This window comes from Blennius ocellaris (genome assembly GCF_963422515.1).
Source record: "Blennius ocellaris genome assembly, chromosome: 19".
NCBI classification, from domain to species: domain Eukaryota; kingdom Metazoa; phylum Chordata; class Actinopteri; order Blenniiformes; family Blenniidae; genus Blennius; species Blennius ocellaris.
Window position 1 is genome coordinate 23684427 of NC_137668.1, and position 16445 is coordinate 23700871.

At 41.8% G+C, this 16445-nt stretch overlaps 1 protein-coding gene across 1 annotated transcript in view; it reads left to right on the forward strand.

The window, feature by feature from the left end:
- Positions 1-6370, forward strand: part of reck (reversion-inducing-cysteine-rich protein with kazal motifs) — a 56563-nt gene extending 50193 nt beyond the window's left edge. Inside the window, exon 21 of the mRNA XM_080514671.1 lies at positions 5995-6370. Coding sequence (XP_080370797.1) covers positions 5995-6210 — 216 coding nt within the window. The 3' untranslated portion in view covers positions 6211-6370. The remainder of the gene's footprint in view (positions 1-5994) is intronic.
- The last annotated feature ends 10075 nt before the right edge of the window (positions 6371-16445 follow it).

The following is a 16445-nucleotide window of genomic DNA, read 5'->3' on the forward strand; positions in this document are numbered from 1 at the left end:
TTTGACATATTCAAACATAAATATGAGCTTCAGGCTTGATCGCTTTACAAATGTTGTATTTTTATTTACATCATAGAATGAGTCAATGATTTATGGTTTGAACTTGAACTGCTTCAACTTGAACGACGCCGAAATAAGGACTTCTAAAACTTTATTTATTTAAAACTTATTGGCCAGACGTTACATTCTGGGTTTTATAACATTATGTTTTATAACAATTTGTGTCATTGTTACATTTTGTCGTTATATTTTGTATCGTCGTTACATTTTACGTCGCTACATTTTACGTCCTCGCTACATTTTGTGTCGTTACATTTTGTCGCTACATTTTGTGTCCTTGGTACATTTTGTGTCGTGACATTTTGTGTCGTTACATTTTGTGTCGTTACATTTCGTGTCGTTACATTTTGCGTGGTTACATTTTGTGTCGTTCTATAAACCGATGAATTCATCGTTCAAGAGAACTCAAACCCTCAGTGTTTGTGTATTTTCGCTGTAATTCACTTCTGCTGTGCTCACTAGTACGTAAATTACGGTAACAAGATGAAAGGAATCGTCTCGGGGAGACGAGTGTCGTCCCTCGTCCTTATCAAAGTAATAACCGTATTGTGAGTGTAGATCAAAGGACAGGATGAGAGTGTGACCCGGTGCCCCGCAGTCACGAGCGGATCGTGTTTCGGTGATTCCAGCGGCTCGAGGTTTATTCAGTGCGACACCCTGAAAGTGGGTTAAAAGTACGGCTGCAGTACGACGATCTGCAGCTCCAGGCTGCTGCGTTACTGCTGCTGGTACACGTCTAATCTTAGAATCAGTTCATGGCTCGGAGCACTGAGCACGACTTCCACACTAAAGAGGCTGATAATTGCAGAGCAAATACTTTGAAAGGAAAGAGCGTGAAGGGATGAAGACGGGCGTCGACTCTGGTGTGAAATGGTGAAAGGAGCATGAATAATGGCATTACGGTGGTAAATTGCCGGCTGTGTGACACGTTGGGAACAGAGATCGACAGCGGGAGTGACACAGTGACTGTTTATAGGCAGGATTGTAATAAGATCCGGTTTCCGGAGTGGAGGAATCTGAAAAAACGCCGCTTCGGCTTTGACGAGACGCACAAAGCGGCGGCGGCGTGGCCCCGCCCCTCGACCTGTAACCCCGCGACCCGCCGGTGACGTCACTTAACAAAAACGACAACAATGGCGGACTCCCTGCAGAAGCTCCCGGTGCTTCTTGGCCTTCTCCGTTGTGTTTCCTGCTCCCACAGCGCCACCTGCAGGCCTGGAAGATGTATTACATCGTTTTGAGTAGTTTTCGTGGACGCAGACGGACGGGAAACCTTTTGAGGAAGATCGATTTGGCTCGTGTGGACGGGGTCTGAGACTGAGGCTCTGATTACCCGACGTTTTCAAGCGAGAATGAAAACCTTCGCCAATCTGCTAGTAGGGAACGTGAGCTGGGTTTAGACCGTCGTGAGACAGGTTAGTTTTACCCTACTGATGATGTGTTGTTGCAATAGTAATCTTCGCTAAATGATTGGACTGCCAGATGATTACCAACCTGGACCGCAACTCGTATCCCCGCCACTAAACCCCCCAGGGGGGGGTCTTTGAAGACTTGGCGTTCGGGCATACACCCGTGACGTCATCACTTCCTGTCGAATCCCTTTGTTGTTGGTTTGGTGTCTGATGAATGGTGAATCAGTGTCGAATCCAGAAATGCGGCGCTTCACAGCAGGGGGGGGGGGGGGGACCTGGCAAAACGCCAAATTCCCTCAGTGTGGGGTTGTTGTTTTTTTTAAAGTACCCCTGAAAGGTTTTTATCGGCCGTGATCTTTTCAGAGGAGAACTCGGAGGGGAAAGTGTGTGTTGAGCTCGGTGAAGTGGTTCAACCCTTCCAGCAAAGCGACGGGCCGTGGGAGGACAGCAGAGGTATGACGGCACAAATCTTTCACTTATTCAGTTTTCATCCGTTTTTTTTTTTTTTTTAGCTCAAGGTCTTTTGGAACACAAGAAAACATGGTGACCTTTTAGCAGCAGCATTTCAGAAGCGGAAAGTGGAGCCGAAGTAGAAATACATTTATTTCATAGAGCTCTGAGCGATTAGCCGCCAGGCGGCTTTTCTTTATGTCTCATTTCCAGCCCCGGACCATTTCGTGAAGTTCCTTTAAAACATCAAGGCAGCTTTTATAACCAGCTCAGGTCAGTGTGACATTAGAAGAAAAAGTTCTTTGTGTCTGTGTTTGACTCTGACTGATTCCCTTGGAGTGTCTGCTTTTTTTTTTAACAATAGAAAATGAATTAAAAGAGAACAAAATCCAGTATGGAGCAAAAAAGAAAAGAAAATATCTTAAAACTCGTCTGTGTGGAAAAGTAGTAGAGGGTCGTGTTGAAGTACTGGAGAGCTGTCTTGGTCATGAGACTACTTTTTCAAGGTCTTAGTCATTTCTCGATTTTGGCCCCTTAAAGTCTTGGTCTTTTCTTGGTCTTGGGATGTTCTGATCTCAGTCTTTTCTTGATCTTGGGATGTTCTGGTCTCAGTCTTTTCTTGATCTTGGGATGTTCTGATCTCAGTCTTTTCTTGATCTTGGGATGTTCTGGTCTCAGTCTTTTCTTGATCTTGGGATGTTCTGGTCTCAGTCTTTTCTTGATCTTGGGATGTTCTGGTCTCAGTCTTCTCTTGGTCTTGGGATGTTCTGATCTCAGTCTTTTCTTGATCTTGGGATGTTCTGGTCTCGGTCTTTTCTTGATCTTGGGATGTTCTGGCCTCTGTCTTTTCTTGATCTTAGGATGTTCTGGCCTCTGTCTTTTCTTGATATTAGGATGTTCTGGCCTCTGTCTTTTCTTGATCTTGGGATGTTCTGGTCTTGGTCTTTTCTTGATCTTGGGATGCTCTGGTCTCGGTCTTATCTTGGTTTTGCACCCTTAAAGTCTTGGTCTTGTCGTGGTCTCAGTACTCTGGTCCTGGTCCTGTCTTGGTCCCGGGTTCGGTGGTCTTAACAGACACACTCCTGATCAGTAAAAAAGCTTCTCACCACACTAACGACAGCGTCTCTGGTCCTGGCTGAACCGGTTCACACCGGTCTGGCGTATTAGTCCCCCTTGCCGATACAGTCGCTGTGCATAATAACAAGTTTACACCTTTTTTTTTTTTTTTTTTTTTTACTTTCAGACCTTTAATACTGTTTGTTGTCCTCGCTGAGGACAGACAGGTTGTCCATGCTGCCCTTTTCCTCCTGTGAAAAGCTCCAGCAACTCTCTGTTGATTTTCTCAATCGTAACGTCGTCGTCGTTCAACACAATGTTGTGAAAAAGGGGCAACAAGTCGCAGAAAATGAAGGATGATATTGTTATTTCTCTACCCGCTGGTTTTCTGCAGTCTGAAGAAAATTTTTTGCAGCGAGGCCGGGATTGAGTGTTTCTCCTCCTCAATCTGCATTTCAGATTTATTGAAATGTTGTGTAGAAAGCGAAGTGTCTCGGGCCGGGGAGCGTCTGAATCGCCCCGCAGCATTCTGGGATTTTGCTTCAGGCTGATTCACTGATTCAAACCTGCGTTTGCTTTTCTTTTCCACCTGCGGCACTTCTTGAGATTCTCTCTCAGCAACGACACATTTTCAGTTTTCCTTTAATATCATGAAAATGATCGCAGTGTGTTGTCATGGACTCGGACGGACGCAGTACACAAACGACCAGATTGTTAAAAATAACGAAACACAAATCCAAATGGAATAATTGACGTGTAAAAAAAAGAATTAAAAAATAAATTGTTGGGAAAAACATTTACACAAAGGAATGAAGCACAGCCGGCAACAATCGGGGGTACTAGAAGGAACTAAAGACTAAAAAGTAGAAACTGGGGCTCCGTTTACTGGCGAAAATGTAAAACTTTTGTAGCATTTTAGGCGACATAACGACTGAAAACATAACTTTTTGAAAACACTTTGACTCCGCCTCCATGGAAACCGGGGTAAAATAAAAAAAATTGAAAATACTTTCACTCCGCCTCCATGGAAACCGGGGTAAAACATAACTTTTTGAAAACACTCCATCTCCATGGAAACGGTGGGAAACTTATTTTGCCACAGAGTAGGAGCATTTTTAAAAAGTTTCAACAGTTTGTAACAAACAAGCTCAGTTTGAAGCAGCCGCCATGACGACAGAAAACTCAGATCACCAGTCGGTTTCTCTGTGATCGACCTCCAGTTTGAGTCATTTTGTCATTAATCCTGAATGTGATGTCATCTCAGTGATGTCGTTTCCTGGATTAAATTGTGGCGAGTCAGAGACAAATCCACAGTGAATTATATATTTTTAAAAACATTTTTTAAATCAGATTCAGACGGTACGAGCTGACGAGAGGGAAAAGTCTTGGCAAATAAGAGTAGTGGTGGTTAACGGCAGTTCCCTTCGCCAAGCTTTCGCTTTAAATGGTTGCTAGGCAACAGGCTCTTCCACATGGATTTGTGGTGAAGTGATAAAGTGTGTGTGTGTGTGTGTGTGTACACACACCAACAATTAAAGTAAAACTCTTTTGATTTTGATGCGTGAGGAAAATAACTGTTGATTTAAGATGCAGAGAAAGAAAATCTTTAGGAATCAAAGGGTCGCAACCAAACGCTGAAACACACAGATGAAGTCCCGGGTAAAGACGCGGGTGAAACACATCAGGGCAGGAAGCAGCAATCAGACACGGCGGGGGACGAGACTGAACCCGGAGACAGAATCTAGAAATGACACGAGAAGAAGAAATGTAGCTGGTGACCTGGCAGAGATGAAAGGAGATAATCAAGAAACGCAAAGAAGGTGAAGAAAAGCATATAGAAGTTCAAAACCGCCTCGCGAACGAGAAGCAGAAATTAAACGTAGTCGGGGGAAAAGGAGATAAAGAAGATGAATAGGTGGTATAAATCAGATAAAGAACAAGGTTAGGTTGAAGGAAAAGATGAAAGGGAGGAGAAAATTAAGCTCCCGCTCTGCAGAAGTGGAGATATTTGTCCTCCTCTGAAGGTTTCGCGGCGATTCGACACGCCGGCTGATCGATGAGGCGGCGTTTTGTGAGTTTCTCTGCCGAAATCGTCTCTTTGTCTTCATCAACAACATCCAGCATGTCGTTCCTCTGACGTCGCGGCTCACAGTGTTTCAGGACGGCTTCTTTTGTGCAGAAAGTCGGACGTCAAGCTTGTTAAAGTTCCAAAACAACAAATGGTGCTTTTACATTTGAGCTCCTTTTCACATCTTAGAAGTTCATTTTAAGTTACGATGCACAGAATCTGTATTTTATGTTGTATTTATGAAGTTTTATTTAAAATGCAGGATAGTAAATGTTTCATTTTCAGCCGTTTTTTAGTGTTTTTATTGGCAATATCAAGATCATTTTGACATTATAGCCTTTTTATCAGCCTTGGCTGCGATTAAATAGTATTACATGTTTTTTTTTCTCACATTTTGTTTTTGTTTGTCATTTTGGCTTTTTAATAGTATCCCCCCCCCCCCATTTCTTATGATTTTAGCTACTTTTCCCATTTTAGTTGTGCCTTTTGTTAAGAAAAAGCCCCTTTTAGCCAAAAGCTAAGAGTCATTTTGAAGATAACTCTTGTTTTTTGTTTTGTTTTTAAGTTTAGTCAAAGCTTCAGGGAGGCAATGCCGAGGCGCTAAAGAGTAAATAGAAGGATTGTGGGTTTGTTTACAGATCCCAGCGTTTGAATGTAAAGGTATTTCTATTAGAAAAGGTTTGAACTGGAACAATTAGTCTCATTTTGACTTCAGTTCAGTTTCTCAGTGAAAATCGATTCCGCTTTTCTTCCATTGTTCCGGGGATAATTTCAAGTTCCAACATCTTGGTATGCAGACGGCGGGCGGCGGCGAGCGGGCGGTAATATAAACAATCAGAGCGAAGTGCGGAGGAGGGGGGAGGGGAGGGGAGGGGGAGGGGGGGGGGCGAACGCTGACTCAGGTTGTGCAAAACGATTCCAAACTCTGTTTCTTGGTGTGTCTCGCAGGTCGAAGCCTGCGGCAAGGAGGCCGAGAAGATCGACTCCCTCATCAACTACGCCTCGCCGACGCTGGTGTCCCGCGTCCCGCTGTCCGCCTTCCTGGCGTCCGAGATCAAGACCTCGTCCATCCGCTCCTCGGCGGCGGCGGCGGTGCCCCACGCCGGCCTGAGCCTCGTCCTGGCCTTCCTGCTGGCGGCGGCGCCCGGCCTCCTTCGGCTTTAACTTCCCGTTAACCAACCCCTCGCCCCCTCCCCCGTCTTCTGTCACGTACTGGCAGATCTCCAAAGTTAAAAAAAAAACCCAGAAGCCCCCGGGACAGAGGTGAGTGCGTCCTGTGGCGACGGCGGCGACAATCATTCCTATCGACTGACCTGCGTCTCAAACAATCACGGCGGTGGAAAAGCTCTTATTGTGGAAAGCTTTGGTCTGAACAGTGTTACTCAGTGATTCTCGTCGCTGGGCTTCCATTCAGTGTGTGTGTGTGTGTGTGTGTGTGTGTGTGTGTGTGTGTGTGTGTGTGTGTGTGTGTGTGTGTGCGTGTGTGCGTGTGTGCGTGTGTGCGTGTGTGCGTGCGTGCGTGCGTGCGTGCGTGCGTGCGTGACCTTTAAAGAAGCGTTTCGTACCGACAGTATTCCTCCACTCGATTTCCTCGTCTGCCCAGAAACCCAAGTCTTCACCCTCGCAAACATTTCCCCCCCTTTAACTGCTTTTCCCGATGAAAACATGGCCGCCGCGTCGTTCTCAAAGTTCAAACGCTGTCGTTTTTCCGTTTAAAGTCCAGATCCTCTTTATAGAAGCTTTGATCTTCTGGCGGTCGTTCGCCTCCGTTGCCTTTTCGATCGCCTCTCCCGGTTTCCCCGGATTCTCTTCCTCAGAGCGGTGGAATCAGATCCGCCGGACGTCTTGGAAGACGAGTCGTTTCTCGGGACGAGAAGTATTACATGTTTTGTTTTTTTACGAAATTTGTAACCATTTTTTGTGAACAAATACTTTTGTCATTTCAGCTTTTTTTTTAAGCTACTTTGGCATTTTTTTTCCACATTTCTTATGATTTTAGCTCATTTTCCCATTTTAGAATGTTCATTTTAAGTTAGAATGCACAGAATCTGTATTTTATTATTCTATTTATGAAGTTTTATTTCAAATGCAGGATAGTAAAGATTACATTTTCAGACATTTCTATACCAGTTTTTAGTAGTTTTTAAGCAATTTTAAGCTCATTTTGACATTTGAGCCTTTTTGATCAGTTTTGGCTGATTTTAAGCATTAATACATGTTTTTTTTCTACATTTTTAACAATTTTTTGTCAACAAATATTTTGTCACACCGACTCGTCCCAAACGTCAGACTTTTATTTTCGTCCCTTCTTTCTTTCCCGCTGCTGAAGCAGCTTCCCCGCAGCTTGATGCCGCCGCCGCCGCCGCCTTGCCTCAGGGAGACGACGTCACGACTCGTTTCCTTCAAACCGGCCCGACGTTTACATTCTTTAAAGTTAATTAACTTGAGTGATAAGAGTGAACCGATCTGCCGGGGTGAAGACTTGCTCACGACGCGAGGACTGTGTGGACTCAAGTGTGTGTGAATCCGAAACCTCAGCAGTGTTAGTGCCTTGCTCCAGTTCTTATCCGAGGTGGCGTCCCGCAGAGACGTTTGTTCAGTCCCGATCCGAAAACCTGCTCCGATTCACAAACGTGTTGCCGGACACCTCGGAAGCTACGTGGCTTCGTGGCTAAAATAATGAATCGACGCTACGACCAAATGGAGCGACGCCTCCGGAGCTGCTTCACGTAATCGATCCGTCACGACGAAGCCACTTTGACTTCTGCAGTTGTTTTTATGGCTATCGACACACGCTAATGCTAACGCTAACGCTAACGAGGACATGAAAGTTTCCGTGAAGACGTCAGTCGGCTGAAGAGACGAGTTTTGGTGTGCGTGAATAACAGACGTGTTTATTGTCAAGAAGTTTTCTTTTTCTCTTTTTTCCTTTTTTCTTTTCTCTTCCTTTTTTTCCTTTATCCTATTTTTGCTTTTTTCCCTCCCTTTTCCCCTTTTTCCCATTTTTCTTTTATCTATTTTCATCTGTTTTCTCTTTTTCTTTTTCCCTTTTCCTTCTCCCATTTTTCTTTTTTTTTTGCTTTTTTTCAGATTTTTTTACCCATTTCTTTTATCTATTTTCTTTTTGACCTTTTTTTCTCTTTTTCCTTTTCCCTATTTCTTTGATCTTTTGTATTTGTTTGACCTTTTTTCGTTTTCTTTTTTCTTTTGTCTTTTTTCTCTTGTATATTTTCCTTTTCGCTTTTTTCTCTCTTTTTTCCTTTTTTCAAAAAGGAAAGAAAAAAGGGGAGGGGAAAGGAAAAAAGAGAGAAAAAAGAAAATAAAGAAACGATTCCCCATCTGTTTGGCCCTTATAGACGATCTCAATCAATCTTTCAGCCGACCGGTTGATATATTTGAAACTTCCCGCCTGGATTATTATACTTCAAAGCGTATCGTTTCGTCTTCCCGTCCCCCCGAATCCGCGACGCGACGAGAAAAGAAATCAAGCGCGCGAGAATCAATCTTTGGTCCTACGTTTACAAGTGTCAAAGCGAGGAGGTCGGCGTTTTGCGTTTGGCGGTCGCCACCTCGCGATGACGACCTCCGGGAGCGTTTCCCTCGTCCGCCCGGCGGCGAAAGGGAAACGCAGAAGCCATGAAGTCAGACAATCAGCCTCGCATAGAGTGTCTTATATGAAGTAATAATGAAAATGCAATAACTTTATATTTGTTCAGAAGTGTCTTTATATTTGATCATGTGCCATGTTGTTTTTATTAGCTGTTATTCTTTATTGCATGACAATTATGAAGTGTGTTTATTCCAGAATGTACTACAGCGTGTGTGTGCGTGTGTGCGTGTGCGTGTGTGTGTGTGTGTGCGTGTGTGTGTGTGTCTGCCTGTACAGCACAACGTGTCCTCGTCTCCAACAGTATTACTGTGCTAGGCAGCTCTGTAGCAGGGAACCTTTCACCAGCCTCCATCTACTCTCATTTCTATTATTATTATTATTAATAATATTATTATTATTATTGTTATTATCATTCTGTATATGCTTTTTGTTCTCTTCATGTCTTCTGCATTATTTGTTTGTCTTCAGTGTTTGATTTCATGTTTTTTTTAAACAAGTTCTCAGAGAAAAATAAGACAAATTTTACTTTGTTTTAAAGTGTTCAAATTAATCAAAAAGCAAAATATAAAGATTAATTTGCCTTTTTCTTTCTTGGAGGCAAAAACTAAGAATACAGTATTATATATATTTTTTGATTACTTGTATGTTTGTTTATTTAGAGTTTTGATCAGCAGACCCTGAAGTGTGATTCAATCAGTATTATTACTTATTCAGATTCCAGGGCTGAGCTCGGGACTCGGTTAGCTTAGCTTTTGAGTTTTCTGACCTGCGTCCGATTTATTTCCGTTTGTGCCGTTTTGAGCGTGGGCCTTATTAAAGTCGGCTACGACGTGATGAAAGTGTTCAAAAAGTCCCGCGTTAATCTTTTAGTCCCGTTTCCATGGCAACGTTTTCGTGGCGAAAACGCAACACTTTAGTTGCATTTCTGGGGGCTTGTTTACACGACAACAGTGCTCGAAGCCACAGAAAATACACATTTTTGAAAACGCTGCCATGTGAGTTCTTTACAAAAAAAAAAAAAAAACGACCAACAGCACCCTCTAGTGGAAAAACATGCTGTCTACATCTTTTTCAGCATTCCTGCCGTTTATCAAAATGTCCTGATCTGTTTAGATATATATTTTATTGTTCTGTGGGAAAATAGAATCCTTCCTCTTTCATTTGCAGCATAAACATATTTTTATTCTTACAACATGCGATTTCAGGATTAGTTGGTAATCTCGATGCTAAGCTAAGCTAACAGGTTTCCTGACTTCAGCCCAATCTTGATTCTGATTATTCTCAATAAATGTTTTTAGTTGTGTGACTCCTCGTACCAAACAGTGTTTGTAAAATAAAATAAAACGTCATGGTTGAAAACAAAAGAGAAGAAGCAACATCAGGATGCATATTTCATGAAATATATATAAAAAAAAGTAATACCACAACCTAGTGTGTGTGTGTCTTTTTTTCTGTGTTTCAACTGTGTGATTAACGCCAAGCTGCAGGCGGGTCACGTCTCTTAATTCCCAGTTTCTGAAGCGCGGTACGTTTCACAGCCGCCTCATGTGAACACGCTTCGCTCCGCTAATGATTCTTTAAAGCAAAACGGAGGCTCTTAATTAGCCAGAACACAGAAGGCATGTTTTATTGAGCAGCTTCTTCGCGCGCCGCTCTCATACGGAGCGTCCGTCAGCCTCCGTCGCTTCAAACAAAACCAGAGTTAATTATTGAAACGCTGCCAGCGAGACGTTTCCAGTGTTGACTGGAGTCGGACGCTTGTGGTTCTTGTTGGAAAGACGACCGAAATCAAGTTTCACTTTCCGATTAAAGGGGTGATGTTATGCTAAATCCACAGGTTTTCCAGCAGTAATAATCTGGAATGACGCCCCAGAAGTGAAGAAATCAAACCCTATAAAGTGTCATCGGGGGTTCAGCCAATCACAATCAAGGTAGGCCTCTCCCCCTTTGACTCCTCCCACAATCAGGCAGCTCTGCTGAAGCACATGGCACCACGAGAGGAAGTGCTTCCTCCTCTTAACCATAGATGGGCGTGTGTGTGGGCGGAGCCACTCCAGCTCTCACAGACACAGCAGATTCTGAATGCAGCTCCTAGGATCCAATATTCAAACGAGCGAAAATCAAGGAGGAGCTGGAAACTTTGAATACGAGGTTTTTGGACCAACGAGACCACGTGGAAGTTTTGAAAAATTGCTGCATAAAATAGATTGAGTAGGGAAAAAAAACGACAAATTGCTAAAAATAACTATAGAAGCAAAAATAAATAAAGTATATCTATGCTGGAATGTCAAGAATCCCTTTTTTTTCAGTTGTTGAATCTGTTCCACTGCAGCAAGTTTAGACTTTTTTTTACCAAAGTTGCGCTAGCCTGAAGTTCCCCGGCAGCTCCCTGCTGCCCCCCGGTGGAGGTGGAGGTGGAGGTGGAGGTGGAGCCACGTCCCTCACCGTGAAAGCATCCACTTTGTCAAACCGTGAAGGTTTTTTTTTATTCCGTCTTTCCAAAAACATGAGTGGAACAAGTGGAGCACATAAAAACCCTTTTATTTTTTATTTATTTAAACTTTCCCCTGATTTAAATTGCAAATGAGAGTAAAACACCACATTAGTGACACTGACGTTGGCGAACCTGCTCCACCTGCTGCCGGTAGTATGACCAGGCCTCTTCACTGAATGTGCGACCTTCTAATATTGGTATCGGGCCAAAACACTTCAACGGGCCAGAAATAAACTGCTTCAATTCGGCAGAAATTTACTCACTTTTGGAATTATTTAATTTTTATATTATTTTTATTTCAAATCACTCCCACTCTTTCTGGGTTTCAAATGAAGCAACACACATTTCTCTCTCTTTCTCTCCTTCTCTCGAGTGGCTTGTGAGTAGAAGTGAGTGGGCTGATGAGGCTCGGTGGGAATTCTCTGGAAGGAAAATATCACGCCATCACAGGATATGTGGTGATGAAATATGGTGATTTTCTTTTGCACAAATCTATTTTACAAATGGGGGGGAATCTTCCAAACAGTGCAAACAAACATCAAACATAACACAAAACAAACCACTTTAACAGACGGTGCTCGCAAATAGTACATTTGTTCAATCTTAAACTCTATGGTATGAATTTAAGTTTTTTTTTTTTTTTTATTTAAAAAAAATTGTATAATTAAAAAAACAATGCAAAAATGGACTAGGCAAATAGAGGGACTCATTTTTCTCCGGGGAATAGTTCTTCAAACTCAATAGTTTTATTGCTTTTTATTTTGGTGTTTACGTTTCAACAAGTGATCCGCGAGTGAGAGAACGTGACGAAGCGCGCAACGCATTCTGGGTAATGAGCACCCAAAGCTAACCGTGTGAATCGGAAGAAGCAGACGCAGAAAGAAAACGCTGGTAAATATCCCTCGTTCATACGTGGAGGAGGAAGAGGAAGAAGCAAGGAGGAAGACTCTCATCGACATCTGATCTGAAGGCTTTATATCGCGGTTGTTTGTGGCTACTGATTAGCCACGAGCTAACTTAGCCTAGCCACCGCGGGCTAAAGAGGCGGGACTTCCGGGTTTCCTTCCGGACCAATCAGTGAGCCGGGTTTCTTCCTCACTTCCTCACGCGAGAAGCGTGACGTTTTCCAGGAGTGAAATTCTTCAAAAGCAGTTAAACGTGAGTCTGCAACCTTTTTTTTCTCACTTTCTACTGAATGAGGTTCTTCTGGAGCCACAAAACACAAACAAACAAGGTTTTGATGGCGCTAATTTGTGATATTTCATGGCTATGATTTATAATTAATTTCAGCTCTTTTTGACTTTTGTAGCCATTTTTTTTTAAGCAGGTTTAAGGCAAAGTAAAATAATATATCACTTTATTAATCCCTGAAGGAGCCTTGCACTGTCCCCGCCACACTTCCACACACACCACTGATGTATGATATGAAATAAAATAAGTAAAAAAAACAAACTGGTTAATATATTAGGTTAGAATTCCAGTTAAGATTCAAATTAAATTAAAGTTGAATATTGAAAATATGATTAAAAGAAATCATCATAACTTTCCTAGCCTTTTTCAACTGATTCAAGTAGTCTTGGTTGTTTTAGAATTTAGACTTTTGATCTTTTTATTTGTGAGTCATGTTCACTATTTTTAGACATTTGAAACTATTTAAGCATTTTTCCCTCCATTCTTGGCAGTTTCAAGCATTTTGACTACTTTTTTGTTTTTTTCTGCTTTTTAAAAAAATGTTTCCAACTTTTTTTTCCTCTTGTCGTCCATTGAAAATAAGCCAAGGATGCATGTAACTAACTTTAAATGAATTAAATACAGAAGTGTACTAAAAATCCTCCCAGATACAATTCGACCAGCGACTCCACCTTCTGCTGACTCATCACATTGCGACTCCACCTTCTGCTGACTCATCACATTGAAATCTTTTGGCTCCGTGTGAGCGATGAACTGCTGAGTAACTCTACGATGGTGCAAACGGCCACAGCCCATGTTGACGGAGAGGAATCAGGGATTCACACCACAGCACGCACACACACACACACACACACACACACACACACACACACACACACACACACGGACCACAATAATGTGCACCAGTCATCAACATTGTTATCTTCCGTAGACTAAATACTCCGTTTGCCTCATTAGGCAGAGTCGATGACCTTCCTCACCGAGCGCTGCTCCTCCTCCTCCTGCTGCTCCTCCTCCTCCTGCTCCTCCTGCTCCTCCTGCTGCTTGGCAGATGAAAAGAAAAGCTCTTTAAAGGTACAGGCCGTTCATTTTATCCTCTTGCTTACTTCACAGCACATATTTGATCTCATTCCACTGCGAAGAAACGTTCTGGTGATGAAGCATTGATAAGACATAAATGTAGATGGAAGGAGGGATGGATGGAGGGAGGGAGGGAGGGATGGAGGGAGGGATGGAGGGAGGGAGGGAGGGAGGATGATTAGTGACCAACGAAAGTTGACCAAGAAGGTTATGTTCTCATCTGTGTGTATTATTTTTTTATTCATTTATCTATTTTAAATTATATGTTTAATTGATTAATTAATTTGATTACATTTATTTATTTAATTAGATTTATTTATTCATCTATCTATTTTAAAGTAGATTAAAGTAGTTTTTATGAAAACATTTTATTATATTTTTAATTTATTTATTTGATTAAATTGATTTATTTAATTAGATTTATTTATCTATCTATTTTAAATTCGATTTTTATAATAACATTTTATTATATTTTTAATTTATGTATTTGATTAAATGTATTTATTTAATTAGATTTATTTATTTATTTACCTATCTATTTTAAATTAGATTTTTATAAAAACATTTTATTATATTTTTATTTGATTAAATGTATTTATTTAATTAGATTTATTTGTTTGTTTATTTATTTATGTATGTGACAATATATGCTAAATGTGTGAGAAGGATGAAAAGAACTTGGTTCTTATATTTCTTGTCCTTTTCGATTTTTTTTCTTTTATTTTGTTGAAAAAAATTTTTTTCCTCAGTTTTTCTAACCGCAATAAATGATCAAATTCAACTTGCACCTGAATCGTGACAAAACGTTTAACATTTTGACACGGAAACTGAGTTCTTCTATTATTAATCCTTGGATTCACGGTTTGTTTTTTTTCTGTTTGTTTTTTTTTTTCTTACAAGTTCTCTTCTTGCGCTATTGAAGCGATTTGCCTGCGTCGTGTTTCTCCTTTTACCCCTTTTAATTAACTCTCCTGGCCGGAGCGTCACCTTGAACGTGGAGAACGGAGACGCGGTGAATTGCGGCGAGGTGCATAAAGCGGCGAGGTGAGCGCGCCGCCTCCTCCTCCTCCCACGCCGCCTCGCTGCCATTGTGGAGCGACTTGCCGCTCAAACAATGTCGCTCTTTCATGCCGAGGTGAGACGAAACCAAGACGACCTCAGATTCCGTTAAGAGCAGCAAGACGGAGGGAAAACTCGCGTCTTATAGAAAGTTACCCGTCCTTGTCCTGTCTGGGTTCGCCAATTTTCTGCCTGCGTTTCTTCTTCACGCTCGCAGAAACGTCGAAAATACAAATACAAATAAAAAAACACACAAACTGATCTCTGATGTTCTCAACCAGCGACTCGATTGGTCCAACGGTTTCCAGCCACGCCTCCTCCTCGGCCAATCAGATTGGGGGCTGCCTGGCTGGAGCAGCGGTTGGTCACATCGCCCCCTAAAGGCCTGGTGTATGTACTACACCGTGTTCATGGTGACAAGTGGATGGAAATCTTTTTTTTTTTTTTTTTTTCTTTTGAGGAGGAGGGAGAATGACGGAGAGAAAAAAAAGATCGTTTTGACGAAGACACCATCGTTTTCAGTGAATATTTGTCCACATATTTAAGCCGAGGTGTCGTTTTCACATTTCTCCATTCTGAAACCCATTAAAAAAAAAAAAAAAAAAAGAACGTTTTCAAAATAAATTTTCATGCCCCGAATTCAAGTACTTCCCTCTGGGATTAATCAAGTATTTCTATACTATTATGTGAAGTGTCTGAGTATTTTGAGAAGCGCTATACAAATAAAATGCATTATTGTTACTTAAAGAAGAAAGGACACTATTACCCAAATATATTCGTGTTTATTGTTAAAGGTTGTTAAAAAAAAAGAAAAAGGAAAACTGCTAAAAGCTAATTTTTAAAGGAAAACTTGGTCTGTTTACGTTCTGATATGAATCAGGATTAAAACACACAAAAATTAGAAATGGTCGTTTAAGTTTCAGGGAAAAAAATGCAACTTTACAAGATGAAAATCTCTTCATAGAACTTCCTGTTCAGAACAGCCCAGCGCCTGTTGGTATAAATGTATATAGATATGTATGAAATGAGTATATGGTATATATTTATATAGCTATATTGTGCAGTTATAAGAATATCTGTGTACAAACCAAAGAATCGGTAATAAGTGGTGGGAAATTAAACAAGTTTTGTGCTTCTTCCCGCTCCTTGTTCAAACAATGTGCGCTTTGTTATGTATTTGCTCTTTGTTTTAGTTTTTTTACTTTTTCTTTCTTTTGTATGTACAAATAGTTCAATATTTTTATTTTTATACATGTTCGAAATAAAAAATGTATTCATTCTCGGCTGCGACAAACCACAACACGGCGCAGGACGAGATGAGACGAGAACAATCACGATGTAATCGTAGTTCGGGGCGGCGGCCTTGGCTCCGGCCTTGGCCTTGGCGGCGGCGGCGGCGGCGACTGGACTGATCTGTGTTCTTCGGCGGCGGCGGCACAAACGCCTGCATCACATTTCTGTCTGTTTATCAGGAGGTGGGGGAGGGGTGGGGTTGGAGTGGAGTGGTGGAGCTCAACCTCTCTGGCGAATCCTCCGTTTGAAAGCTCTTCGATTTATGTTTACATTAAAGGGACGTTCTGGATTCAGCCTCCTGCAGGAGATGAAGGCCGTTTCATCAGGACATGTTGCCACGACAAGAACACTCTGTGCCCTCGGACGATTTCCTGGCTCGCTGGAAAATCCTCACTTACATGTGGTTGAAGACGGAATTATGCAATGCACTGAAATAAGATTCAGGAAGCATTGGCGTTACTACTTCTTGTGGGTTCCTCTTCCTCTGAAAAGAGTTCCTGGGGAAAAAAAATTCACACCTGGCGTTCTGACAAAGGCTGTACGGTTTAGTCATCGAAGCTTCATTTGGAATACAGGAACTCTTTGGGTACTGGAGACCATTGGAAAAACCCTTCCTGGGTACTAAGAACCATTGGAAAAACCCTTCCTCTGTACTTGGGACCATTGGAAAAA